Here is a 26,711-nt window from a genome sequence, read left to right as displayed (position 1 = left end):
TTGGAGAAGTGTTATCCCGTCGAGCGCGTTGTACACGCTCATCTACTTCCTCGCGGGTAAATCTGATCAGTAGACACCGTTAGTCGAGTTAATTCCGCACGAAATCTCCCTACACAGTTGTTGGGAAACCTTTTTCTTTTCATCGGGGCTCTTGCCATGTTCTCGTATCTTGATCTGGGCTGTCGCCTGATTCAGATAGAACAAAATCACATTGACTGTTAGACTCGAAAGTCTAAGTGCACTGGGAGCTATTCTACAGCTATTTCATGAATATAAGCACCAGAACATGGACACAGTAGCTTAAGCAGCGTGGTATTCGAATAGAACCCCGAACTTTCCTTTCCAGTACTAATCCAGAAGCCCTCTGTGAATAGAACACATCACTGTCATTTCCATCCCGGCTCCTCGGATTACAAACAACTTAGGGGTATCGACACTCCAGGGGGCTTGTTGGTCCAGTCAACTTTTGCTTAGGCCCTCCCCTTGGCCGACGTGTTACAGCCCTCAGCTCACGGTCCGACGGATCCAAATTACCTTGCACGGCTGTGGACCAAGCAGCTGTACATGGTAATTCAGACGCCGCATCGCGCTGTTGCCTCTTGGGTACGTCAAAGCTGTTGCCTCAGCCCTGTTGAGTGGTTGCCCAGGTCTGTTCGATACCGTCCAGCCCTTCAGGTCATGTCAGTAGTATGCACAGGGCGTCCGAGAACGACCCAGCCCCTCACGGGGCTCACACAGCTCCGAAAATGCTCTAAAACTGTCTATTATGACGCTATGCTATTTAAGTGTACAGGCGCGGGGTCACTCGTGCTCTTAAAGTGTTTTTTTTGTCTTGATTTCTTGTTTCTTGAGCTGTCCTTGCACTTGGTTTTGGGCTCCTTGCTCTTGTGAGACCGACTGCTGCATTCCTTTCCATCCCGCCAGAAGTGCTCTCGCAAAGTGTGGTTTGATGTGGGAGCTCACACTTTAAGAGCACCTCTGTATTGCGGGACTGTAACGACTCTTCCGCATGTGGCTGCAACTTCGGTTTGGCCAATTGGCAGCACGCGCCACTCGCTTTTGGAGCGTAGACACTCGCGGTGGGTCTAGGACCCCTAGGCGCGTGCATGGTGGTAGACGCTCCCAGTCACACCCACCCCAACCTGATCGCTATCGCTACCAACTGCCATACCACTTTGGAGTTTTGGGGCAGCCTCAGACTGTATCCTGAGAGGTCTCTCTTGAATATATGGTAGGGCAAGGAGCCCCACGCCCGTACATACTTGCATATACATCTAAAACTACCCTACTGCTATTATACAGCCAGCGCACCTTGTCCTCTCCGCGCCGTCGCTCAAAAATCCAATTTTGTGTTTTGAATGAAAAGTCAGTCGAAAAATATTGTCCAATAAGGGCGCGAGTTAATTGTGTGACGCTTTTGGACATATTTGTAATTTATGCATAGCTAGGTCAAGTCAGAAAGATAGGCGCGGTCGGTAGGATGGGACGAAGCTGTATAAGAAAGGCCCGAGTGTAGCCATGCGAAAAGGTAGGAAAAAGCAGCAAGAAAGGAACCGGACGGACTTATTGACAGACGGACAGACTACGCTACAAGGTTAGGTGGCGGGAAACTAGCGCTCTGGGCGCCCGCTCCGCGGACGCTAGGGCATGGTTGGTTGGTGTAGAGAGGGCCGACCACCTCCGCTGCGCTGCGGTGGGCTTAGAATTTCTACTCAAAGCGAAGCAACATATAGTACATGTATACTGTGATCTACGTATATTATGCTCCAAAACAGCACCGCACACAGTATCCTTAGTGCTCACATGTTATTGTAGACATGACCAGGGTTTAACGTGATCTGCAAGAAGAGCACCGTCTTACCCGGGAAGTTTTTGTCTATAATCTCGTTTGAGCGCATTGCTCCCAAAATGACACGAATCGGAGGCGCGCGTGGTTGCAAAGCTAATATATGCTGTACGGAAGACGGGTCAGTATCAATGATGCTACGAAATATACGTTGATCGGTGAGGAATCCCAGTGTAGCTAGAGTAAGTACGCCTACTCAAACGTATTTTACCCATCTGCACGTCATCGCCATGAGGCAGTCGACACATATCGCCGATTGCGACGGTCGAATAGAGCAATGTTAATCAGCTCCGCGCGCGAAGTATCTTTTAGGATAGGTAGTATATGCCGATGGTCGCCACAAACATCAATATTATGCTTTGAAATTATTCTGCTGAGCTGTTTGTGATGTAACTGAAGGGTATTTCCACTATCTTCCGCATGCATTTATCTTACTTGCTTAGCTGACGTACTTTCTGATTTATTTGTATAGCTTCTGACTGACAGAGTGGCGTAAATCCTTTCCGACTGACATTATACTGGGTCCGATATTTACGACAAAAGGCCTCGTCCACATCGGACGAAGAGGCACCACTGCGTGCACATTCTTTTGACCGGCTGCAACATACGAAGATATATGGCTGTAGGCAGAGTATCAGATCGTAGTGATGGTTAGACTTGAATTGAATAATAGTTCATGTACATTAGATGGAGTACTTTCGCTGCCTACTTATCAGCTCGGCGTGCTATTTGATGTGTCCGTGCATATCCCGCAATGCCGCCAATGGGTGTTGTCGTGATAGCCAGCACCCATGCACTGGGTTACTGCTGCGATCTCGGTACTTTTGTATCGTCGTGCTAGCCTACTGTACCTACGATTATGATGTATCCGTCTATATGATCCAGCACGTCACTTTTCGGGCACAGGTCATACCCGCGGTGATACAGGCAAGCTGATCAGGCGTCTGTTAGCAGTATTCAAAGCAATATATACGCGCGCGGCGGGTACACATTATAGCCATCCGTGACTCAACCGAGCTCTTATCTCGGCCATTATGGACAGGGCGCTAAAGTAAAGTACTGCGTACAGACACATCTCCTTGCGATGGCCGCTTGTATGGTCATCACTACCGCGTACGTGGTTGTGTTCATGTAGACAGCAGCTTATTCATCGCGCATAGTGCTCACTCAATACTGAAGCTTACATTCGTGAGCGCACATTAGTGAAATATAAACTGTGAGGGTTGGTGGTACATATAGCATGGGTTTGCGTGTGCCAAGTGAGCAAGTGTTCTTTCCATCTACGGTAACGCGTATGCAGATAGGAGCGGCCAGCTCGCAAGGGTACACAGTAGATACCATGCGCTAATTATTATATGAAACGCGCTACACTCCGTAGATGCGTCAACACAATTGGCAGCACCACAGTTAGTTTACCATATGTACGGCCCCAAGCCTCGCGCCGCCCGCCAGTAAACAAAATACAAAGATAAGCGGGGTAACGGGGGCAATAAGGATATATTATCCAAATTACTTGCTCTTCTGCTGCTTCTTTTGCTCGATGTAATTGGCGTTTCGGGCGGTCAGCTTGCGAGGGCGGCTGCGCCTCTTTTTCTTCTTGGGGTACCAGTCAGGACCCATCGCCTTCTTGACGTTCGCCAGGCTTTCCTGGCGGCGCACTTCGGCCGAATCAGGTGGTGGGGGCTTTTCCTCCCAAAACTCAACCGCTTTTTGGGCCGTTCTCGCAGGCAATTCAGCGCCGCACGATGTCCCGCCCGCTGATTGTACGGAATGCGTAGCCGTACTGCAGCTTCCCGCAGCAGACGCAGCGCGCTCGGGGGTCCGTCGTAGACCGCTGCGGGTTCAGCAGAAGCGGGTCAATCTTCGCCTCGCATTGCTTGCACGTAGGGCCCACCATTTTGCAAACTGTGCGTATGTTAGCAAAATATTTTGTTTTTACCAATTACTTGCGTCCAAATATTAGCCAATAGCTTGGAAATATAAGGCTGGTATTTATTATTTAGAAACATATTAAAAAGTTGATACTAACGTTTTGGCTTTGCTATAATATATTATTATCAGATTTCCAAACAAAAACATACTTTACATGCAATATAAATTGCCTAAGACAATTATCTATCGTGCGCGCATGCATCTGTCGGGTGTGGTGCACGGGAGCAGATAGCGAAATGCCCGTGCAGCTGCGCGCCTTCATTGCACGGTGGCAGTGGTGATTTCCAGGTAAAGTACAAAATATATATATTCGCAAAGTCGCTACAAAAAGCGCTGGTCGTGAAGTCTACTTTAATATTAAAAATACTATCGTCTCTACTTTAGAAAGTGTGTGGAAAATAGCATCGCCGAGCTCTTACAAATGCGGCCTGTGAAGCTTATATTAATCAGATTAGTACTATTAATATCGTCATTACTTCGAAAAGTGTGTGGAAAATAACATCCCAGAGCTCTTACAAAGTACTGGTCTGTGAAGTCTACATTAATACTGTAATGATAAATATCTCTATTTGAGAAGTGTGCAGAGCTCTTAGAAAATAAAGTGGTTAGTGTGCCCGATTTGCAGTACATACGACAGGTTTTGCGCAATAATCAAGTATCTGCGCAGCTCGCCTGGCCGTTTGCATCCAATCGGTGCGTTTCGTGCTCGGCAGAAATGTTTACATCACGTCCAATCGCGAGGGCGAGAGACGGTCTGATCGTGCAACAGATCCAGTCAGTGTCGCAGGTCGGCAGGTATTGCCCAATCAGGGCGCGAGTTAATTGTGTGACGCTTTTGGATATATTTGTAGTTTTGGCATAGTTAGGTCGAGTCAGAAAGATAGGCGCGGTCGGTAGGATGGGAGGAAACTGTATAAGACAGGCCGAGTGTAGCCATGCGGAAAGGCAGGTCAAAGCAGGAAGAAAGGAACCGGACGGACTTATTGACAGACGGACGGACAGACAGGTTACTCGGTAAAGGTTACTCGGTAAGGAAGCGGGAAATAGATTAGTGGCTTCGGGAGAACTTGCTCCTCGAGCGTTGGAAAGGCAACAGAGGAGCGATAGACATGGCTAATCTTGTGAGAGTTAGTAGTTTGAGGTGTGTGCGCAGTGAAAAGTGAGTTTGCGTCGGTGGCATCGGTTTGCAGAGAGCTCAGAGCCAGCGAAATTCTGGTGGCTGCCCAACAAGGACAATAAATTTCGTGAAGGAATGCACAAAATCCATATATAATTTTTTTTATGCTGTGCCAACTCATAAAGTAATTTATTTTCTTAAGTAAAAACAATATATTTTCAGTAGATATATTTTCGAGGATCCCCGCAATGCAGTGGCGACTTTTTGGTTGTCCTGATTACGACAAGGTTGTAGGGCAGACTTATCCCCAAAGAGTTTGCAGGATCAAAGAAAGCGACCAGGCATTGCCTGGCAGGCAAATCACACCTGTTACGAAGGAGAAAAAAGCGTACCGTATGCGCCAAGCAGCATCAGCGTTACCAAGCTTTTAGAAAATCACTTTGGTATGTAAAATGCATCACAATCTGTACACAGTATGTGTGGCCCACACATCGTACGGATTTAATCGAAAACAATCTTGACCTCCGTATGCTCCCAAACCTAACCATTTCAAATGATGGCTACAGAACCTTGTTGCCACTTCGCCCATCATCTGGAACGCACTTCCTTTCCACCGGGTGGGGGTGCGTCAGAGTCCACTCAGAGAGTCACGTGAGAGAACGATGTCGTCTCGCCACAGCAGCCGCAACTCACTTATGTGGCCATTAGCATGTGTGTGCTGCTTCGCCTTGGGGCTCCTCTCGTCCTACGCGAGCACCAATTCGCTCGCATCTTTCCAGGAGAAGGCTATACAGGTCAAGAGCAACTTGCTACGGGCCAGACCGTCGACGTGGCAGAGTTTATACGACGTACAACAAAGCAACAGCTCCGTTGTTGAGAACGACTACGCCCGGGGTATTATCGTGTGTCTACACAACGGTATCGTGGCTATGGGCGTGTCACTCATCCGGGAGCTGCGCTGTCTGGGCAACACGGAGCTTATCCAAGTGTACCATTGCTTTCCCCACGAAATGTCGGACGAGAGTCGAGCGCTGCTAACGCGTAACGACTCGAAAGTGGAGATCGTTGACGTGTGTACCGATATTTTGGCCAAGAAGGGCCCCGAGAACCTCTTTTTGGGCAACACCAAGACCGCCAAAGCCTTCCAGAACTACTGGATCAAACCCTTGGCGCTGTATCATACCAAGATTCGAGAAGTGATTTTAGTGGATGGAGACGCAGTGTTGCTACAGGATCCGTCGATTCTGCGACTTATGTCGGGATATCAGCGCACAGGCACCACCTTTTTCCGTGATCGCATTGCCAAGATGAACAGGTTTCTCAACAAGAAGAAAGAAGATGGCAAGTTATACATCAAGCATCTGGTTGACTCGTTCCCATATAAAAAACTCGGTCTCAAAGGCCCAAAGCCATCCGAAGAACTCAAGAATTCTTTCTCGTGGAGAGGAGATACAGGCCACGAGATGGACTCGTCCATGGTGTTGGTGGATAAAACAAGAGCGGGCAAGGCCTTGGCAGTCCTGAAGGAGTTAATCATTAACACACGTTTCCGCTTACAGTTCTCGTGGGGAGATAAAGAGTCCTTCTGGCTCGCTTATGAGCTGGCGCATCAGGACTATTTCTTCTCTCCATGGGGTCTCAGTCTGCTGGAATCAGTGCCAAATAACGACCTCGCACACCCGAACACCATGTGTGGCAGTATGGCGCATTTCGTACCTACGGAGAACGAGACGGACACGGCAGAACTGCTTTATGTCAATGGCAAGGCGCTGTTGGAGCCCTATCCGGCTGGGGTGGAGAAGACTGTCAAGGGCAAGAAGTCGAGAATGTTTAACTTAAACCCGACCCACTTAACGCCGCGATATCGACACGACGACTTCGATCTGAAGAAATCCAAGTCGTTTGAGTGCATGGACGATCTGGGATCTGTGCCACTTCCTCATTACTTCTTCGGCCGTCTACTTCGACGTCGATTCCACTACTTTGCAGCAGAAACAAACGCGTACGAAGCGTTGGGGGATTGTCCCGAACGGACAAGTTAGACTTTTAGACTGGGCATTGTAATGGAGCCATCGTCTCGTCCCATCCATCAATAAGGATGATGGGTAGTGACTGGCTGAGTATGTAGAATGTGACTCAAATGTACAGACGCTTTTGATAACCTTGAGACCGGGAGCTTAAGGTTTTTGTCTCACTTCAGTCTTCTTTTTGCTAACCGAGAGAATAACAGAAAGAAGGAACATGGACGTTAATGTACAGGCTGGTGGTGACGGCCCTGTGGGTGTTGTACCATGTGAGAACTGTGGCAAACCATCGCACAAGCGGTGCAGTCGTTGCAAGGCGTTTGCTGTGTGTGATAAGGCGTGTATGGCAGCTATATGGCGCAGACACAAGCCGGACTGTAACAATGTGGTGGCAACTCAGAAGCAGTTAAACGAGGCAGGAACTTCCGTCTCTGGCGTGCCGTGGTCGATTGATCCGGATGCTTTTTTCCGTCTCAACCGTCTAAGCCTGGATGTGTACACGAAATATGGCGTGGAGGAACCTCCTGGACGTAAATCCAAGATGAATGTGGACAAGAAGTCAGCGTTCTTTCTGGATTTCCTCAAGGTACACGATAGCTCGTCGCCTGAGAACAAGAACGCTCCTCTTCCTGAGAAGTTGTTCCTCAACCGTCGGTACAACAACGCGTACAGCCACGCGATGAAGACGTTGACTTTCCTTGAACTTGATCGTCTCAATGCACTGATGCAGAAGCACCACATTGGTACGGCGAATCGCATGTGTCAATGAGCAAGAGTTCCACAAATGGAAAGTGCCGTGCATAATTAAGATGAAGTTTAATTTTCGAGATGATTTGACGCATTCTTTACCAATAAAGTGCGATAAACTGCTGTCCTCTCCAGTTTCCAAGCTTCCCGTACCTTCCAAATTTTGAGTTTAGGATAAAGGTTTTTTCGCTCTTGGTCCATTTTAAGCCAAGAATCTGCGAAAGTGCCTGAACAAAACTATCGCCACTTGCATTAAGAAACTGCAATTGTTCTTTTTCTGATAGGAACGATGTCTGGTCACCCCGTTAATATGTGCGAGAATTGTGGGGCTTTATCACCGCAACGCTGTGGTCGATGCAAGGCGTTCTTCATTTGCAGTCGGGAGTGTATGAAGGCCGTCTGGCGCCGGCACAAGCCAGACTGTGATAAGATCGTAGCGGCGACGGAGTATCTCAAATCGATTGGAGACGAAGGGTCTGGCGTGCCATGCATGATCTCAGCTGGGGATAAACTTCTCCTGGACAATCGCTGCCTTGCGGTCTACCAGAAGTACGGGGTGACCGAATTACCTGACTGGAACTCGACAATCAACGCGGTCGAGAAGTATCAGCTCTTCCTGGACATTTTGCGAGAGAATGACACGTGCTCCGGGGTCGGTCGCTGCCTGAAAAGCTTCTACTGAATCGCTACTACAATATCATGTACCAACGCGCTAAGGAGATTTTCACGCCTAACTAATTTGCGGAACTTGACGCGCAGATAAAGACGGATCACGCTGGTGTCGTGAGTCGCTAATGGATGGCACACATCTGCTTGAGTACGGTGACAGTACTCAACTCACGTAGAATGAGCGTTTCGTGTATGAGATTCGAAAGAGAACTTTTAAAATTTAAAGGTAATGAGCGTGTCTCGATCATTTTTATTCACAGTACTGTATAAATACCCGCCAAGCGTGCAACAGAGAGTGCACCCATGATGTGATTGGTGGAAAATATGTTTTACTGAATCTGACCGCCAAATCATTAAGACCCCCGATTTGGCGGGACAATTCTGACAATATCTCGGCTTCTAGCCTGAGTTGAGAGCTGCTACTTTGATATGTTCTCTCTACTAGGCTTACAGAGGTGCCACTTGTGTTAACAACTTAGATTTCTATGTATCTGACAGGGCTGGTATACAAATTCAAGGTTTGGACATCAGCGTCAAATTATTAAGACCACATCCTTTTTATGACGAAAAAACACTTTTATGAACAGACCTTACAAATTTCTATATTAAAAATTAGTACTTAGTCAGACCACATTTCTTCTTGATCACCGCTAGACAGCGGCGAGGCATGGACTCTATCAGCTTCAGCAAGTAGTCTAGCTGAATGGAGTCCCATGCAGCCATGATTGCTGCCTCCAGATCAGCAACGTTTTGGTACTGGCGGCCATGTGCATACACCTTGGCCGCCATCGCCGACCAGACGTTCTCGATGGGGTTGCAGTCAGGCGAGCGAGCTGGCCAAGCCATGGTGTTGAGTTGCATCTCCTGCAAGAATTGCTTCGTTTCATGCGAGGCATGAATCGTAGCATTGTCTTGCTGAAATACAAAGTCAACACCATAGTTAGCGTAAGCAAAAGGGAGTAGATATTCAGATAACGTGTAAATATAGTCACCTGAATTCTGACGTCCACGCAAGATGGCCAGCTCACTCTTACCTGCTGCACTAAAAGCGCCCCACACCATGACGCTCCCTCCTCCATTTTGGCGACGCAGATAAGACTGTGCAGGCTGGCGCATGTCCCGCCAGTAATACTTGAATCCATCAGGACCATCTAGATTTAACTTCTTTTCATCTGGAAAAATAGTGTAAATCCAAGTTTCTAAAAAAATAAATATTGTTATAATACAAAATTGCAGCAAAACTTTAATATGAGAGGCTTACCTGGCTTCAGTATGTAATCTTCCGCCCATTGCATGCGGGCAGCCTTGTGCGCTGCCGTGAGGGGAAGCGTGCGGTCCATCTTGGTGTAAACCAGATGGTCCACACGCTGCAGAACCCGCTGGATCGTCCTCACGGACGCCTTGATGCCGAACTTCGTCTTGAGCTCCGCAGCAAAGAACTCACCTGTCGCCGCGGCACGCACAAGCTGCCGCAGCTCTCGTTCCGTCAGTGCCGGTTGCCGCCCAGCCCTTCGCTCTCCACCCCTGTCTTCCTTCCGTCCCCGCTCCGCCTTGACTGCGTTCCGGACGGACGTACGGGACCGACCTGTCTTCCTAGCGATCTCGTGCAGAGAGACGCCTCCGTCGTGGAGACCGACGATAAACCAGTACTCTTGTTGGGAGAGGGTCTTGCCGTGGCCCATTAGAAAATGAAAGGCTCACAGCCTCCGTAGCGTCTAGCTACCCGCTCATTTCCGCCAACCATCTACTTATTTTGACCATCACTCTTTTAATATAGAAATTTGTAAGGTCTGTTCATAAACGTGTTTTTTCGTCATAAAAAGGATGTGGTCTTAATAATTTGACGCTGATGTCCAAACCTTGAATTTGTATACCAGCCCTGTCAGATACATAGAAATCTAAGTTGTTAACACAAGTGGCACCTCTGTAAGCCTAATAGAGAGAACATATCAAAGTAGCAGCTCTCAACTCAGGCTAGAAGCCGAGATATTGTCAGAATTGTCCCGCCAAATCGGGGGTCTTAATGATTTGGCGGGCACTGTACTAAGAGCTACAATCGAAGTGACAAATGACCACCTTGCTTGTCTCGGCGAAGAGCGACTAGAACTTTAGTCACAGGAAGCTGTCGACCGTATGCCGCGTATACTTTGTCGATAGCAACATCACTGGTGAATCCCGCGCGAACAAACCCAGAGAATACATCCCAGAACACTTTGCGGCGCGAGTAGGCAAACTTGTTGGCTCCTCGCTCGGCACCTGTAAACTCTTTCGCTGACTTTAAGCCGTTCAAGCCGAACTCTTACTCCCCCCACAACTCGTACAGATCCTTCGGTCTTTTCGACAGTATCGCGTGGTGAGCTTCGTGCGCAGCACTGCCATCTGTGCATGCTTCGGTGGTCACGATCGAATCGGGCAACACTCTCCTCGCAACAGGCTGTAGCGCAATACGCCGTAATACAGCCAATCCCTTTTGATGGTTTCGCTGGCTTTCGGTACGCGAGCGGAGGGCCTCGCTCAACAAGCCAGCAACTTGGCGTTGCAGGCTAAATAGCTGCGAATGGAGTGCAACGAACTCTTTACGGGTGCTGTCCGCAGACATGTTGCTCTGAGTCCCATGCGTTTGCTCAGACTCGTTGCCATCGGTGGGGGTATCACGAATGTCAACAAGCCGAAGCTGTGCACCGTCACCGGTAACGTGTAAGGGCACACGCTCAACGGGATTCACAGCAACGTTTTCTCCAGCGTTGATGTAGGCTCGTACAATGCGTTGCTTGAGCACACTCGGAAGAAGGTCGTAATCAAAACTTCCATCCGGGACGAGAGATGCCCAAAGTAGTGGCAGAGCGAGCACCTTCACAACTTCCTCCCCCATCGCTTCCTTAATTGCGGGTCCGACTTGCTTGACCAGTAACTCCTCCGTAACGGCATGAATACCCTTTTTAAGTACGTAACAGCATGGCCCAAGCGGGCCAGTCAGTGCCCCAGCAGCAACACCATCCATATACGGTTGGGTGTTGTCGATATACACGTCGACAACGCTCTTCCGTGTACGCCACCTTCCACGCCGGTTGACGTAGTCCTTGGGCAGACCACTCCTGCTGCCATACGTAGCAGCACCTTTTCTCAGACAATGTGTGCCTAAATTTCCCGGCTTCAGCTTGTGAAAGTCGGGCCCTTCAAAAATGTCCTGCAGAAAGCGGCGGACAACCCGATCACCATCCTTGGGGTTGCCGAATACGTATGATGAAAGTGACACTTTACCCGCTATTTCCACATGCACCGCTAAATTATGTAGAGCGCAAACGCGAGGATCCATGCTTCTGAGTACGATATGCTCCGGTGCGTCGCGCTCTTCAGATATGTTCTTAGACCAGCGTAACTGGCAGAGGAGGGTTCCCGGGTGCTGAATGTTGCAAGAAAAACTGTCAAACTTTAGTTTCATCATATCATCGATGCGTGCAATGAGATGCCATTGCACAAAAAGAACAACCAAAACTAAATATTTTAGCGCGCTTTTGTCGGATGCTGAGCGGGACAGCTTGAGTAGGCTGACATATTCTTCATATTCAACCGGGCGTCTAGCTGCTGACTGCACGCCTTCTCGCCGAACTTCGCTGCGTCTCACCTTCTTTATCACTGCATAAACTGATTCAGAGCGGGTTGGGTTGCCCTCATTGCAAATGGGGTCCCATGGTACAGTGCGTCGTGGCATAAAGGACGAGAGTGCCTTCTTAGCGTACTCTAAGGTGGACGCCTTGGTGTTCACTGGCTTGGCGTCCTCCGTAGGCGTCTCTTCCCCAAATGCACGCATATTCATCCAGCGGCACACAACGTCGGGGGTGACCTCCAGTAAGTCGCTCTTGCTGAAAACAGTATCTGTGCTGAAGGGATGTCCTGCTTTAAACGCCATAAACTCGATGAGAATAGACTTGTATCGCTTTGTCTGCATCTTGCTTGCTTCGATGTTTCTTTAATTGTGAGGGTGGTGGGATTTTTTTGCTACCCACTTGAGAGCCACCACTTGATTTTGTGTATGCGCAAGTTGCAAGAGCCAGTGAAAATACAAACCCCCAGTGCAACTATTTTCGCAAGTGATACAGGTTTTTTTGCAGACGTATCGCTGTCGCGGGAGCTGGAACTGTGACCACAGCACCTGATCCGCCAATAAGAATGTGATACAGAAATCTGCCTGAATAAGGAACGGGGTTTCAACTAATAACCTCGCAATTTTTATAGTCGGGAAAGATTTAGGGAGATGGGATAGTGATGGGCAAGGTAAAAAACAATCCAATTAAAAAAATGGACGCGCAGTAGTTCGCTTCCTACATTTACATTCAACCTCACTAGCCGACTGCGTCTTCAGCACCCCCATGTCCTCCAATCGTCTCCGCCTCACCTGATCCGAGAAGGTAGCCATCCTCGAGAAGACTGCTCGCTCACCTAGTCTGTCGTATAATGAGCTAGCTGAGTGAATCGCCTAGGCGAAGGCCGTACAACGTCGACCAGCTAACTACACTGCTATGGTGCGATGCTGCATGGTCTAAAGTTAGCGCTTCCACGATTCAGCACTGCTGGAATCACTCTGGTCTCATTCAAAAGTCGAATCTTCAATGTATCCTAACTTAATTCAATACATGCCCATGATCCGATATTATAGTCTGTTTTTAGCGAGGCATTGTCAGCTTATGCAATCTCTTTTTTAATTTATATCAGGCGTTCCTTATTCAGGCAGATTTCTGTACAGATAAAAATACAACCTCGGTTGCAAATGGCCGGTTATGTATTGTGGTTTTCATCAATTTTGCCGCCCGATTTGCTGTGTTATCTCGGGGCCCGATTTTAATAAATTGGGCTGGGTGTAGGGTAATAAGGCTTGAATTAGCTATATGTGACCCTACTTAAGGTCTTAAGATGACCTTACCACCCACAACTCAGTTTTACTTATTGAGGAAGAAATAAACACTAAACGTATGCATACTGTAGCGCGATTGCCGAGTAAAAGGGTGCTATAATTCTCCTATGGCGGTTAGACTGGAAGTGTTCTAGCAAATGAGTTTGGGCAGATCACTTATGCCGTCCAAAGACGGCAATTCTGGCACTTCCCCTTTAATTCGAAGTGCCCATCGACATATCGGGCCCGAGATAGCAATCTTGTCTTACCCCTACTTTCTATTTCGACGGCGTTCAGCAAATCGGATCCGATATAGTGGATCTCGGATCATCCGCTTTGCCAAAATGGATGAAAACCTTAATAACAGGATATTGTTTATGCCACTCGTTTTACCCGTGACTCATACACCATAGAATAGGAAAGATGATGCGGTAAAGCGGTTTTCATAGGATAATCACTGCTCGGTATCGTCAAATTCAGCAACACATTGTCAGGGCTAAACGTTGGTAAGCATCGTTGAAATCATGCTTAGTCACGGAAGAAATTGCCGCTGCTGAGCCTCATTTCGATATTGTGACCGATGACGATAACATGGGCGCGGATGGATCGCAGCAAGCTAATATGGCTGCTGGCTTGTGTTTGGTGTTTCACGTCTGGCGTCATCCTGTGCTACGTGAGCACCACGTCGTTTGCTGCTACTCAGTATCATCCCTTGCCGAAATCCTACTGGCCTCGAACCAAGACGCTGCGTCTTCCGCAGCTGCACGATGCAACTGAAGATAAATACGAACGAGGCATGATCATGTGTCTGCACGATGGAATCGCTGCCATGGGTGCGTCACTTATTCGAGAACTACGCTGCTTGGGCAACACCGAAATCATCCAAGTGTACTACTGTTTTCCAGACGAGATTTCGGCGGATAACAGGGAACTTCTGACACGCAATGATTCCAGAGTGGAACTCGTCGACGTGTGCACGGATACTCTATCCAAAAATGGGTCTGAAAATCTATTCGAGGGCGACGTGAAGTATGCCAAAACCTTCCAGAGCTACTGGATCAAACCACTAGCGCTGTATCACACAAACATCCGCGAAGTAATTTTACTGGATGCAGACGCAGTACTATTGCGCGATCCGGCAGTACTCCGCACAATGACGGGCTATGTGCGAACAGGAACGACGTTTTTCCGAGATCGAATTGCCAAGATGAACGCATTCTTAACCAAGTTGGTGAAAAGTGGTGAGACGAGCTTGCACCACTTGATTGATAAATTCCCGTACGACAAGTTTGGATTGAGTGGCGCTAACGCTTCGGAGCAAGTGAAGAAAAAGTTTTCGTACCGAGGGGAGACAGCCCACGAAATGGACTCGTCCTTGGTGTTGATCGACAAAAAGCGAGCTGGTAAGGCTTTGGAAACCTTGCGGGAGCTGATCTTTATTACCCGATTTTACTTGCAGTTCTCTTGGGGCGACAAGGAAGCATTTTGGCTCGCGTATGAGCTGGCGCATCAAGATTATTTCTTCTCTCCTTGGGGAATGAGCCTAATTGAATCCGTACCAAACAACGATCGGTCGCACCCGAATACCATGTGTGGAAGTATGGCGCATTTCATGCCTACTGAAAACGATACAGAAGTACCGGAGGTGCTGTATGTTAACGGTAAGGCACTGCTACAGCCATTTCCGAACGGAGTGGAGAAAACCATTATGGGCCAGCGCACACGTATGTACAATCTGAATCCGACACAAATCTCACCAAGATTTCGCCACGACGACTTTGATCTCTCTAGCTCCAAGACCTTTGAATGCATGGACAACATGGGCTCTGTCCCACTGCCTCCCTATTTTTTCAAACGTCTGTTACGCCGACGATTCCATTACTTCGCTGCGGAGATGAACGTGTATGATGCCTTAGATGCGTGTCCGACGCAGATAGATTAATTAAAAAGATCGAATTACTGAAAGAAGAGTTCAATGCGCATAAAAATTATTGAACTTCTACTGTAAGTAGTTTTTCGTCAGTGGGTAACTTTTTCTTAAGATAAACGACGTGTAAATCATTTTTTTTTATCTTGCATCATTTTACCAAGAATTCAATGTGCACGATTAGTTCACATACGAAAAGTAAAGCTCCATTCACTCATTCCCTGCAGTGGAAAGTTCACTTATTTCTCTTCACTCAGCAGATACCATCTCTGACTTACGTTCACTCGCACGCGACTGCAGGACGGCAGTTGTTCTGCCACAGTCGACGACGCGCGTAGCTCGTGGCGAAGGACGCGGACGACCACGGACCCGTGTACGTGCTTGCGTAGATCCATCCATGGTCGTCCCCCTTCTTAGTAGAGTAAGCCCATCCAGACCCTTCGAGACCTTCGGGGACTTCCGGGGCTACTTGGTCAAAGTTGTCGGAGGACGTCTGGAGGTCCAAGGTGCTCCAATGACGACGCTCGTTGTTGTGCGACGGCGTCCACTTGCCGTCCACATAATCCTCGTTCTCCCAGATACACAGCGTCCTCTGTCCATCTGTCTCTTCTGCAAAGCAAATGTCCAACTGGATCGTCGTCTTCTTATCGGGAAACTTGGCCGCGGTCTTTAAAGCTCCCGGGACTTTTAGCTCATAGGTCTCAACGACGGCCTCATTGGGACGTCGCTCGAAAGTGGACAGACGGAGACGTAGATCCCCCAGCAAGTCGTCCATCTTGAAGCGGTCATTGTCCACCACTTGGATCAGCAGCTCGCGCTCCACGTTCCGCGACGTATGCGGCACCTCAAATTCGAACGTCTCCGCCGGCTGCCACACAGGATCGAGCGCCTCGCTGATGCAAGACGAGCGTAGATACTCGTCACCTAGCTGGAAGGTCACAAAAGGGTCGCTGGCACTGCCCTGGATGAAGGTGTCGGCGACAGGCAGGTTGCTGGCGCGCAATAAGGTCACGATGAGCTGGGGCATGTCTGTTTAAGCTTACAGTCAATTTTAGGATACTATTTTGGTGATGTCGAGTCCTGCGTGAAAGACATGGGTGAGCATATCAATTAAAGATGATTATGCTTAGATAGAGATATTCTGACCCTCTTTTTCGCGCAGGGGTTTCTTATTTAATGTAATAGTTTAAATACGCATATTAGATGTGACAGGTTAAGTGTCTTCGGTTTTAGATTTTATAATCGGACGTTAATGCGCGTCTCGCTTACTTAATATCTAAGAGCCGCGTATTAGTTTTGGCAATAAGAATCCTCGCTGCTCTGCTGGGTCGGATCTCCACCACTAACGCTAGAAATCGTCGGCGACGGTGTGGTGTTATCATCTCCGAGCGGGGTTGGCGCGGGCGTAGCACTGTCATTCTCTGTAGCAGTCGGTGTCGGCGGAAAAGTGATGTCTCCCCCACTGCCGCTACTAGACTGATCAACCTGGTCCACATTATTGGTGGTTGAGGGGGCTGAAGTGGCATTAACAGAGCCACTTTCTCCACTACTGCCATCCTTCTGTCCGACGCCTGCTTCGCCACTACCGTTGACGCTGTTGTCACCGTCTTTGTCGTGAATCTTAACGTGCAGCACGATCTTCCCTCCTTCTGACGAGTGCGGCACCCACATCAACAGCGATCCACCATCCGAGCCAGGCAGTCCAAGAAACCTTGCACGCCATCGGTGCATGTACAACGTCTTGTCCTGAAGCTCTTTCACCGTCGAGTTCCACGTCACAGTCTCGCCTCTACCCACATCCACCTTCGCCACCGTGTCGCCACCAGAGTGAATATGCACCGTCACGTCTTTCGAGTCAAAGCTCTCGAAAATGACCGTCACACTGCCATCACCGACCTTGTTCCAAGTTCCATAACTACCCTTGAATACATAGCCGTCTGTCGTGAGTGCTAGTGCGTCATCCAACGAGCCGTCGTCGATCTCGCCCATGAACGCCGTGGGCCCGCAGATTGGCTGGATGAACGTAGACATCATTTCAGCGATCCCCGTCGGATCAAACATGGCAATGACATCCAATCCCATGTCAGCCACCTTAGCTAGGTAATCCACCGTCGAGATCGACTTGCCATCGTCGTCCACCGAGCCTTCCACAAGACCATCTGTAATTGTGCTCACAACGGTTCGTAGGCTGTCACGAGTACTAAATGCATCGTCTGTAAGGTTCCGGACACAGTTGTTGGTCACAGCGGGGATGTCACTTAGGAACAGCTCGGAGACGCTGAGAGCCTGACGAATGGCGCTAATAGTGGTAGCTGGGTTCCCGCTTTTGGCGTCGATGACGAACTGTGTCACCTTGTGGATGATGGTTTGCAGTTTTGTGCCGCATGTAGCACCCGACGTGAGGACATCTTGAAGCTGAGTCAAACTGTCCTGGTCGAGTTTTTGGACGGAATCGTCGACTCCGAGATCTTTGATAAATGCCAAAAAGTTACTTGGGTTCAGCAACGCTGTACCATCCTCGATCGCTGTTGTGACGATTTGCTTGACGACGTTAGCGATTTCAGCTCTCGTTTCTAGGTTGGCGGTGTTTACAGGGATGTTCAGGCATGTGCAGACGGCAGCAGGTAGTTCATTGACAACAAGGTCCGACTGATTCACTAAGCTCAGCAACTGCTGGCTTTGAGTCTCGTTGGCTTGCAGTTCACTAACATAACTCACAAGGGAGCTCGTGGCAGTGAAGAGTTTCTGGCCGCACTTGACGCCGAGCTGAATAGCTTCACTCACCTTGAGAAACTGTCCAAAAACACCCGCCGTAGCAGCGTTAAGTGCCACCGTTGCCACCGATTTGACCTTGGTAAGGACCTCTGAAGTGCAGTCTGCGCTTTGAGGGATGCACTCCATCCCACACTCGACAGGGTAATTTAACGGACACTGTGCCCAACATGTGGCGACGTGGTCCGACTCGTAGCCTGTTGCGCAGGTCTTCGTTGACAGGTATGTCTTGCGGTAACAAGCCGATTCGGACGCGTTGACTGGGCTCACCCAGTTGGGGAGATCGACGTTAGCCTCAGCAGTGGACGTCGCAATGGCGATGGTTGCACTAACCAGCAGTGGTAGCCGCCAAAACCGAGTGTTCCGATGTTCGACAGCCATCGAGTGGAGGTAGGATATCGAGATCGTAGTAAATTGAAGAATAATGCAATGTTGGCAAGAGAGGTCGCCTGTACCGGTACAGTACATTCACTTCCAAGCTGACAACGACAAAGGAACAACAGACGTCATTCGTCGACGAGCACAACAAGGATGGGGCACCGGAGCACCGCTGCCCATACAAATGCATGGGTACGGTTGCAGTTGTTTGGTGTTTCGAGTTTTCTTACCAACATACGGGTCTGTAGCATAAAGTGGATTATTGAGTCGATAGGTTTTATCCATGTAACAGTGCTCCATAGCGGAAGATGTAGAAACGGGAGGAAATACCATCGGTCAGTAGAAAACTACTGATCTGTCCCCAACGCGGCGCAGAAAAGACGGCAATCAGTCGAAAATGATAAAGTTCGATCCGTTCCTAACTCTAATCATAGCTACATTTCTGCTGCCTTCAGCAAAACCGCTTTTGCCCTAAGCGTACCATGCCTCGAAAGCCGCCTCCGAATTATGGGAGTTCTCCCTTCGTGGTAGATCTTTCTGACATCGCTACAGCTATAAGCATGGGTGTTTTGAGGGAGGACGCAGAAGTTGATATTTCAGACCGCTCCAGCCAAAAGTATGGGGGGTATACGCGACGCGAACCAATATTGCAGACACTGAGTTTCCAACACAAATAAGAAAACTAACGACACAAACAATTGCAATCGTTGAGTGCTGATTAATAATTAAGGTATTTCTTTCCCATAGATTATCTTACTGATCCTCACTCTCAATAAATATCAGCAGCAAACGGACTGGGGAGTCAATCTCTGTGAGTAGATAGAGCTCTACTAACGTACCCTGAGAGTAACCAGTTGGATACGTCGTGTACCCAGCTATTTCAACGTCAACATGTTAATTCGGTGTACTATTTTTTAGCTGCTCAAAACGCCTTTATCTATTTTTGTGGAGTGCACGTCGGTGGCATTCGCCATTTTGGTCGATGCCTCCGCTCAACCTCCGACAGCGTCACGCCCGAACGATCCAGCGCCGTCTGGACGGCTCTTTTTGGCAGCTTCGTCTAAGCAGAGAAGTTAGCATACCGAACGAAGTCGACCGAGAGCTGGACGCCGAGCGTGCATCGTCCATAGGTGGTGGGTTACGTGACGTTGTCAGTAGAGGAGGAGGTCTTTTTGCAAACGAGCGCCGAGCTCGTAGAGGAGACAATGCTCAGCTCTTCGAGGTAGAAAGAATATACGCCAAGCGGTGGGTCAATAACTTCGTATACTACCTTATTCAATGGGTGGGGTACACAGAGTTGACGTGGGAGCCAAGTACCAACGTGCCAGCGCGCCTAAAGATGGTGTTCGAACACGCGTCAGTCAATTTCGTCTGGGTCTATCAATCTACGCCGGGAAGACGAACCCAGCGTCGCGAGCAGCCAACGCGCCGGAGTCAGAGACTGTTAGACCAAACGAGGCAGGACAAAGAGAAAATGCAAATGCGAACTTAACACCAAACGAGGCAGGACTAATAGAAAATGCAAATGCGAACTTAACAGCACTCCAGTAGCTGTGAAATCAGTAGTTGTGCAGGCAGCGCCGCGTTGGGGACAGATCAGCTTTTTTTCTACTGACCGATGGTATTTCCTCTAGAAACGGTCTGTGGTCAAGCTGATCTTTATTTGACATGTGCATGTGAGTTGCTCATTTTCTTAGTTCACTCCCTATTATTAAAAATTACTACTTTCATAAAAGATTATTTATAGAAATCCTTAATATGTTTATCAAGAGCACGGAAATATTACTGACAATTTTGCTGTGATGTGCGAAAACCGTATGGTATCTTGATTTTATTGATAGAAATAAAACAATTCTCGATACATATGTTTTAGTATTATTAATAGCTCAAGTTTCCAGGGTCTGATATGGACGTACGGACCATTCTTGTTGGAACGGATATGAAAGCCTTACTTTCTTTCGAGTCAGCTAGGCGCGGGAAATAATTAATTCGAAATGTATTTGCTAGTGCCAGATCTCACGCTTCCAGAAGGGGTAAATGACAAAATGTGAGTGGATACACTAAAGTTGTGACAGAAAGTTAAAGGTGTGCCAAAACGTGAGCAAAGTGGGGTCGGTATCGCCGGTAGGTGTACCAAGTGAAATTCGCGTCAGTAAGTGAGGAAGTTAGGGAACACACGTCACAATGTGTGCTCCAAATGATTGAATGGCTGAAACAAGGTGGGCCGGACTTAAACCCAAAACCTGTTGTATACTAGTGTTCGACATGCGTATGAAGACCCAAATCGTACACTTTTGTGGAATAGCACACTAAGTATCAGACGACATTGCCTGAACAGACTCAGCGAATACCGAGAGGAGGCGCGTGCCTCGATGGCTCCTGTTTCGCTCTCGCGTGCCTCCAAGACATATCGGCAACCCGACCGGCGACAGTGAGCGGGCGGCACACGCCGGCGACCAGGAGTAGCCGGTGGCACGCGGCTACTGAAGCAGCAGTAGGAAGGACAGGTACTGCTGCCGCAGGAGCTCGTAGATAAGGATAGTTTGAGGATTCTTTGACTAATCTCACTTCGCAACTTGGTATACGGCGCGCAGTACGTCATAACTCTTAAGTCCCAAAGCCACTTATTACGACTGAGGGACGCAAAATGACGGAGGACATCGACGACATCGCTGATGGATTGGACAGCGGCGATGAGGAAAACACTATTCAAGTCGGAATAACTTTTGATACTGCTTCACATGCTCTTCATGCTGTTCAAGACTACGCCTTATCTCATGGGAGGTCTGTACAGTACGAGTTTTACGTGCGTGTCTATACTCAGTACTGCGACCTCTGCAGCATAACATGGTTTCATGCAATATCAGTGTCTGGTGAGCCACAAGAATACACCGCTCCAGGTCCGGATCACCTAGCCCCCTGAGTCAGAATAATTAGCGCGAGTTAACCTGACTTTCTCCTTGAGTCAGAATAACTCGCGCGAGTTAATCTGACTTTCTCCCTGAGTCAGAATAACTCGCGCGAATTATTCTGACTTTCTACCCGATTCAGATTAAGTCGCGCGAGTTAATCTGAACTATCTGAGTCTAATTCGTTTTGAACGGCTAGTTCCGATGGCCAATCCCGAATTAAGGGCGCGATGTCCAAGCGCACGTGCACCCAGCAGACGCTTCGCGAGAGCTAAACGTTAAGGAGCCTACTCTGCGTGGATGAAAACAACAGTATTGGGATAAACTAGACTGGGGGTTCTGTGATTACCGGTATCGTTTCCCAATTGGGATTGGCCAACAAGGGATTTGCTGAATGCCAAGCTGCGACAGTAAGTGAGTCGGTACGAAAGCTGTGTTCACCATCTTCGTCTGTGATCATTTTACACTTTCTGTCACAACTTTCATGTATCCACTCACCTGGTGTCATTTTCCCCTTCCAGAAGCTCGCAAAACACCAGAGAAAATCTTACAGACATGTCGTACAATTGTGGCCGAGCCTGTGAATTTAAGTGCGTAAAATGTGCGTAATGTTTCTGTAGCACAGCATTTCAAAACGCTTTGAGTGTTATTAACACAGCGTGGTATCTTGGGTAGTAGGGCTTCAACAGCATTTTTATTTGCATAAACATCATGACATTTTCATAATGTCTAACGGCGGGCCAAGCGACTATTGTGAATCTTGACTACGTTGTGGTTTTCCGGCCTCCTCTGTAGCCGAGACACCCGTCTTCGATGCTTTTACTAGGCGGTACTGTAGTTATTGTGAAGCTTTTAAGTTCCACAAGAACAAAGTGCAACTTTTTGTCGGGTGAAGCGAAATCATTTTCCTCTTCTAGTACTGGCGTAATCGAGATATTTAGCGTAGCAGTACCGAACTCCTAAATGTCTTCTGGAATATATCGATTGGTCAAGAGAACTGCAAAACACGCTTCATCGGCTGTTGGTCACACGGACCAACTTTTCGCAAGGGGGTTGCTGGAGCTCCTTGCGAGGTGATGCATCGAAAGTGGCAACATCATAGAATAAATTAAAGCCACACGATATCCTTTCGTCACCTTTTCCAACTCGTAATCTGTATCCTTGAATATGGCTGCATAATGCGGCAAATACCGATGGGCCCCCTCTGCTTTTTCGAGCACATGACGGTTTTCTATTTCACCATCACGACACACTAAAAGACCACCTCCTCGTACACACTTGGTATTGAATCAGAAGTGTCGCTACCAGCCCGGCGTTCCTTTTGGGTCTCTTGGTGCTTCACAAAATTACCCCTCCATCGATTATGAATTTTCTCAAATGAGTCTGCATCGTGACTCCTTTGTAGCCGAGTTGTCCCCCCGCAATTGTCTCCACCAACTTCTCAATGCCGCTCTGTCACGCCGGATTCTTGATTGCTAGCGCGTCTGGTTCCAATTGACAGCCGTGGGTTGTGCTGTTGCCCACGATATTGCCAGTTTTCTGATAATTTGCGACCAGCATTTGAGCTTGTGCTTGACTCAGAGAGAATGATGTCGTACCGAGGTATTTCACCTCTAGACCAGGAGTCGCAGGCAACGTGTCAGCCTTGCCCCCAAAAGAATACACGCCAGCTTCATCGCCGACGCGTCCCAATATCTCGCTAATGTCCAAACATTTAGCCCCTGTTGGTGCTGGCACATCATCTGGTCTGCCTTCTCCGCTAAAAGGCCAAACACCAGACTTGAAGTCTCTCTCTTTGTCCCGTACCCGGGAACGGAGGGGTCATTCCAGGAGCTCTGCCTCCCGTCGGGATGACTCGAGACCCTGGAATCACTCCTCGCCCCGCCGTCCCGTCAGGGTGGTTCCCGTTGAACTCAACCACGCACGTGCCCCTGACCGAGCCCGTTAGGGTGGTCCTATAAGGGGGCCCTAGAACGCCGGAGTCTTGGCGTCGTGGGACCAAAAGCACCTCGCGACATCAAGCCCCTTCCCAGAAGCTCTCCGTTGTCCCACGAAGGCCGACAACAAACGAAGTGAATCCTTCCTTTTTTTAGTAGGTAGTGTAGTGTATGTAAGGTCGAGAAGGTGTTAGGCCTCTCTTCCGGTTAGCTCTCAGTCTTATATTTCCCTCCTTTTACTCAAGAGGAAGCCAAGCCAATCAACAAACTTTTATTTTCAACTCTCTAGTGTTCCTATCTACCGTTCCTACAGCCACTGAACAAGACCGTACTCCCTGAACAGCCGCGGACTACCCGACCCTTGAAGAAAGAGGAGGTATACGACATCTGGTGGAGAAGCAGGGTAGTCTGCTTGCTGGAGAAGATCTTGTACCCAGTGAAGTCTCGCGGAGAACGTCAGAAGGAAGGACAAGATGTCGGCTACTAGCAACAGAGAAGATGAGAGCGCCACTGTCCGGGAAGAAAAAGGCCCGACTGGGAGTCTGCCTTCAAGAATGCGACCCAGTCTGTCGACTACGCAAGGCCTCCAAAACGTGCAAAATATCGTAGACCAAGCGGCTAACCGACTTGGGGGGAACAACTCTAGTACTGGTGTCGAGCCACCCGCGGACGCTTTGGGCTCCGGGGTCCCTGCGACCTTCACTACGGAAGAGCTGGGCTCGATGCTGACCCTGGACGGCGGAGGCGGCCGAGGTACGGTGCAAGGCTGGCTCAACTCCCCCAACTGGCTGAGATCCGTGGCTCCTCCTGAGATTGCCGCTGCTATGGAGAGAACTGGTGGGAACGGTCTCGTGGGGACGCCCCCTCCTACAACTCGAGTAAGGACTGCAATCCCGTCGTACCAAGGTTTCACAATCCGAGCCCCGAATACGTCATATGGGCAGGACTTCAACCCGTTCTTCTCTCTACCGACTGTCCCTGAAAACGGTGGACGTACTTCCCCGGCAAGTATTCCTCCGAGGACCTCTAACGCTCCTCCTTGGGGTCTCCAACCCTCTGGTAACTTGCAAGGTGGCGGGGGGAACGCTCCAACAGTAACCGTCCCCGTACCTCAGAGTGTTCCCTTTCAGGCCTCATCGCCTATCGTTCGAATTCCTACCCAAGGCCCGGGGTCTCGAACTTCGACTACCAGTGGAATCGCGTGCGGATTCGACCCTCCGAGAACAACTCGAGCTTCACAAGGAAACGGAGGAACTACGGCTTCTGCCGGAACCCATCAGAGTCTTGCGTATGGAGAATATGGAGGTAACTCCTACTACTCCTCGCCTACGTATGGTAATATGCCTTTGACTACTAGTGGCCAATATGGTATGCCCACTAACATCCGAACGCTATTCGCATGCTACAACCCTTTTACTCGGAAGGAGCGTCGGTAGAGAAAGCTAGATCCTTCTGGGAGGCCTTCGAGAACGCCACTATCGGGCTGGACGAACCCCTGCGACTGAGCGCTTTCAGGGAGTGCTTGAAAGGCAAGGTCGGCGAAGATTGGTGGATGTACTCGCGCATCAACAGCTTTGAGGCTCTGAGAACTCGGTCTTACAACCAGTTCATCAGTCAGACCCCTTTGCAACTGATTGAGAACCTGAAGAACACTAAACGACCCAGGGGAATGTCCGCTGAAGTGTGGGGCGACATGATTTCAAGTCTCTGCGATGATGCTCAGTGCTACGACCCTCAGATGCGTTACCAGTACTTCTTGTCTGGACTTCGGAACCGAGATTGAAGGAACGCTCTCACCACGACAATGATTGACTCCATCCCTGCGGCTGTGGCCATGTTGCTTCTTAAGAATATGCACCGTCCGGTTGAAGACGACTCCGAGTTCGACAATGTGCCGTCCCCTAAAGCTTCCCAAGAGAACGCTGTCCTCGAACGCATGATGAGCATGATGCAGCAGACGCAGAATCTACTCGCTCAGCAGCAACAGCAACAACTTCAACAGCAACAGCAGTTGATGGAGCGTCCCCTGACGACCGCCTATGCTTCCCCGGCGAAGAATGTAGCTGCTGCCTACTCTCCTCCTGATCCGAGCCCCTCTCTGCACTATCAGCCTACCGGAACGCTTCCTATTACGCCTATCAGGGGCGTTCGTGTGGGTCCGGACTTGCGTACTCAAGATGATCTTCTCGTGTGCGGTCGGTGTCACACTCTGGGGTGTAGTCGAATTCACTGTCGCCGCGGCAAAGCCACCTGTCCTCACTGTAAGGAAGTGGGCCACATCGGTCCTGAATGTGAGCGTGACCCTTATAGCGGATTTCGGAACACCCAGCCGAGGAACGGACGCAAGTGCTTCCTGTGTGATGAAACGGGTCACATGTTGGCGGAGTGCCCTCGAAAGACGTCGCTGAAGAGACTTGGCGGTCCGACTGGGGCAACGGTGGGACCTGTCCTAGGACAAGCGCCCAACCAGCAATGATGGGGGCGAGAGGGAGGGGAAGGGAGTGTCGCTCCTTCCTCTTGTCTATGGATCGACACAAATGGGAACACTTTGAACTCCGCGGAGGAGTCGACCAAGTATGGGGAAGTGTGTCCTGTTGGAGGTGGGATGAGTTCCGCCTTACCGGAAAGAAATGAAACGAGCGTAAGCAATGAACATATGACGAGAACTGAAGAAATACTGCCGTTTGAGCATGAAGAACGTACGGCGCCCGTGTGGAACGGGGTATCGGTAGTCTCAAACACTAACGATTGTTGGAGGACGGAGAAAGAAGCGTTTGTAAAAGAGGTAGGCTCGGGACCCGTATGGGACGGTTCCGCAATAGCTACGCACGTCGACGAACGCTCCAAGACGAACCTTAGAGTGGTAACGAGAGATGACCAAGAGAGCGAAATCGAAACAACGAACAAAAAACTAAGCAAGAAAGGAGAAAAGCCGCAACATCAGGCGTCCTCGACGGAACAAGACTACCCGTCGACGTCAACGAACCACAAGAGTGTGGTTTCGAGCGTGCTCGATCAAGACGAGGAGAAGGGTGAGTCCTATGACGGCCCTATACAGGAGGAGTTACTCCCAGACGTGACGGAGGTACTCGAAAGCCCAGCCCGAGAAGAATATGGAGCTACCGAAGCTAGTGTTCCAGTATCAAAGGCGGAGCCACGCGAGCAGGAGAAAGACGTGACCCCTCCTGAGAGAGACGACGCCTCCGAAAAGGACTCTGAGGACGTCGCCAGTACTAAGTCTCCAAAAGATGAACCGGAGAAGGAGCCTTCCTTCGCGAGGGTGTTCACCGAAGAAGAACTCGATACGTTGGAAGAAGGTAAGCCATCCGAGCTGGCTGAAGAGAAAGAAGAGTATGACAAAGAGCTCGAAGACCGACTGTTTCCTCTCGATGAAGTAGAGCTGAAGCGCCGGTTAGTCGAGAATGCGGAACAGTCGAAGGAGTTGTCTCTCGCCAAGTTGAGTGACTTACTAGGCATTCCCGAAGAACAGCTAGCGAGGACCCGAGATTCTTCCCCCGGTCGGCTATCTACTCCTGAGTACTGGTTGGAATGGTTCCAAAAG

The 26,711-nt window shown here is 49.3% G+C and overlaps 6 protein-coding genes across 6 annotated transcripts; 3 read left to right on the top strand and 3 right to left on the bottom strand.

The window, feature by feature from the left end:
- Positions 1–5,508: 5,508 nt before the first annotated feature.
- On the top strand, positions 5,509–6,937 carry PITG_02384 (uncharacterized protein; the record flags this gene model as incomplete). The annotated part of the gene is made up of 1 exon (XM_002907275.1): positions 5,509–6,937. The coding sequence occupies one exon, from the start codon at positions 5,825–5,827 to the stop codon at positions 6,935–6,937; it is 1,113 nt and encodes a 370-aa protein (XP_002907321.1).
- Positions 6,938–7,136: 199 nt separating this feature from the next.
- On the top strand, positions 7,137–7,688 carry PITG_02383 (uncharacterized protein; the record flags this gene model as incomplete). Its single annotated transcript, XM_002907274.1, has 2 exons — positions 7,137–7,324; positions 7,406–7,688. 2 exons carry the CDS (start codon positions 7,137–7,139, stop codon positions 7,686–7,688), a joined length of 471 nt encoding a protein of 156 aa, XP_002907320.1.
- Positions 7,689–7,955: 267 nt separating this feature from the next.
- PITG_02382 (uncharacterized protein) lies at positions 7,956–8,461 on the top strand (the record flags this gene model as incomplete). Its single annotated transcript, XM_002907273.1, has 3 exons — positions 7,956–8,222; positions 8,271–8,318; positions 8,426–8,461. 3 exons carry the CDS (start codon positions 7,956–7,958, stop codon positions 8,459–8,461), a joined length of 351 nt encoding a protein of 116 aa, XP_002907319.1.
- A 1,838-nt stretch (positions 8,462–10,299) lies between these two features.
- Positions 10,300–12,284, bottom strand: PITG_02381 (uncharacterized protein; the record flags this gene model as incomplete). Its single annotated transcript, XM_002907272.1, has 3 exons — positions 10,300–10,309; positions 10,909–11,522; positions 11,961–12,284. The coding sequence occupies 3 exons, from the start codon at positions 12,282–12,284 to the stop codon at positions 10,300–10,302; spliced, it is 948 nt and encodes a 315-aa protein (XP_002907318.1).
- Positions 12,285–15,433: 3,149 nt separating this feature from the next.
- On the bottom strand, positions 15,434–16,195 carry PITG_02380 (C2 domain-containing protein, putative; the record flags this gene model as incomplete). The annotated part of the gene is made up of 1 exon (XM_002907271.1): positions 15,434–16,195. The coding sequence occupies one exon, from the start codon at positions 16,178–16,180 to the stop codon at positions 15,434–15,436; it is 747 nt and encodes a 248-aa protein (XP_002907317.1).
- Positions 16,196–16,994: 799 nt separating this feature from the next.
- PITG_02379 (uncharacterized protein) lies at positions 16,995–18,054 on the bottom strand (the record flags this gene model as incomplete). Its single annotated transcript, XM_002907270.1, has 5 exons — positions 16,995–17,014; positions 17,073–17,670; positions 17,746–17,826; positions 17,872–17,946; positions 17,995–18,054. 5 exons carry the CDS (start codon positions 18,052–18,054, stop codon positions 16,995–16,997), a joined length of 834 nt encoding a protein of 277 aa, XP_002907316.1.
- Positions 18,055–26,711: the final 8,657 nt, after the last annotated feature.

Source organism: Phytophthora infestans, genomic scaffold (genome assembly GCF_000142945.1).
Source record: "Phytophthora infestans T30-4 supercont1.3 genomic scaffold, whole genome shotgun sequence".
Taxonomy (NCBI): domain Eukaryota; phylum Oomycota; class Peronosporomycetes; order Peronosporales; family Peronosporaceae; genus Phytophthora; species Phytophthora infestans.
The sequence above is the reverse complement of the archived record's forward strand: the minus strand, read 5'-3'. Positions and strand labels throughout refer to the sequence as shown.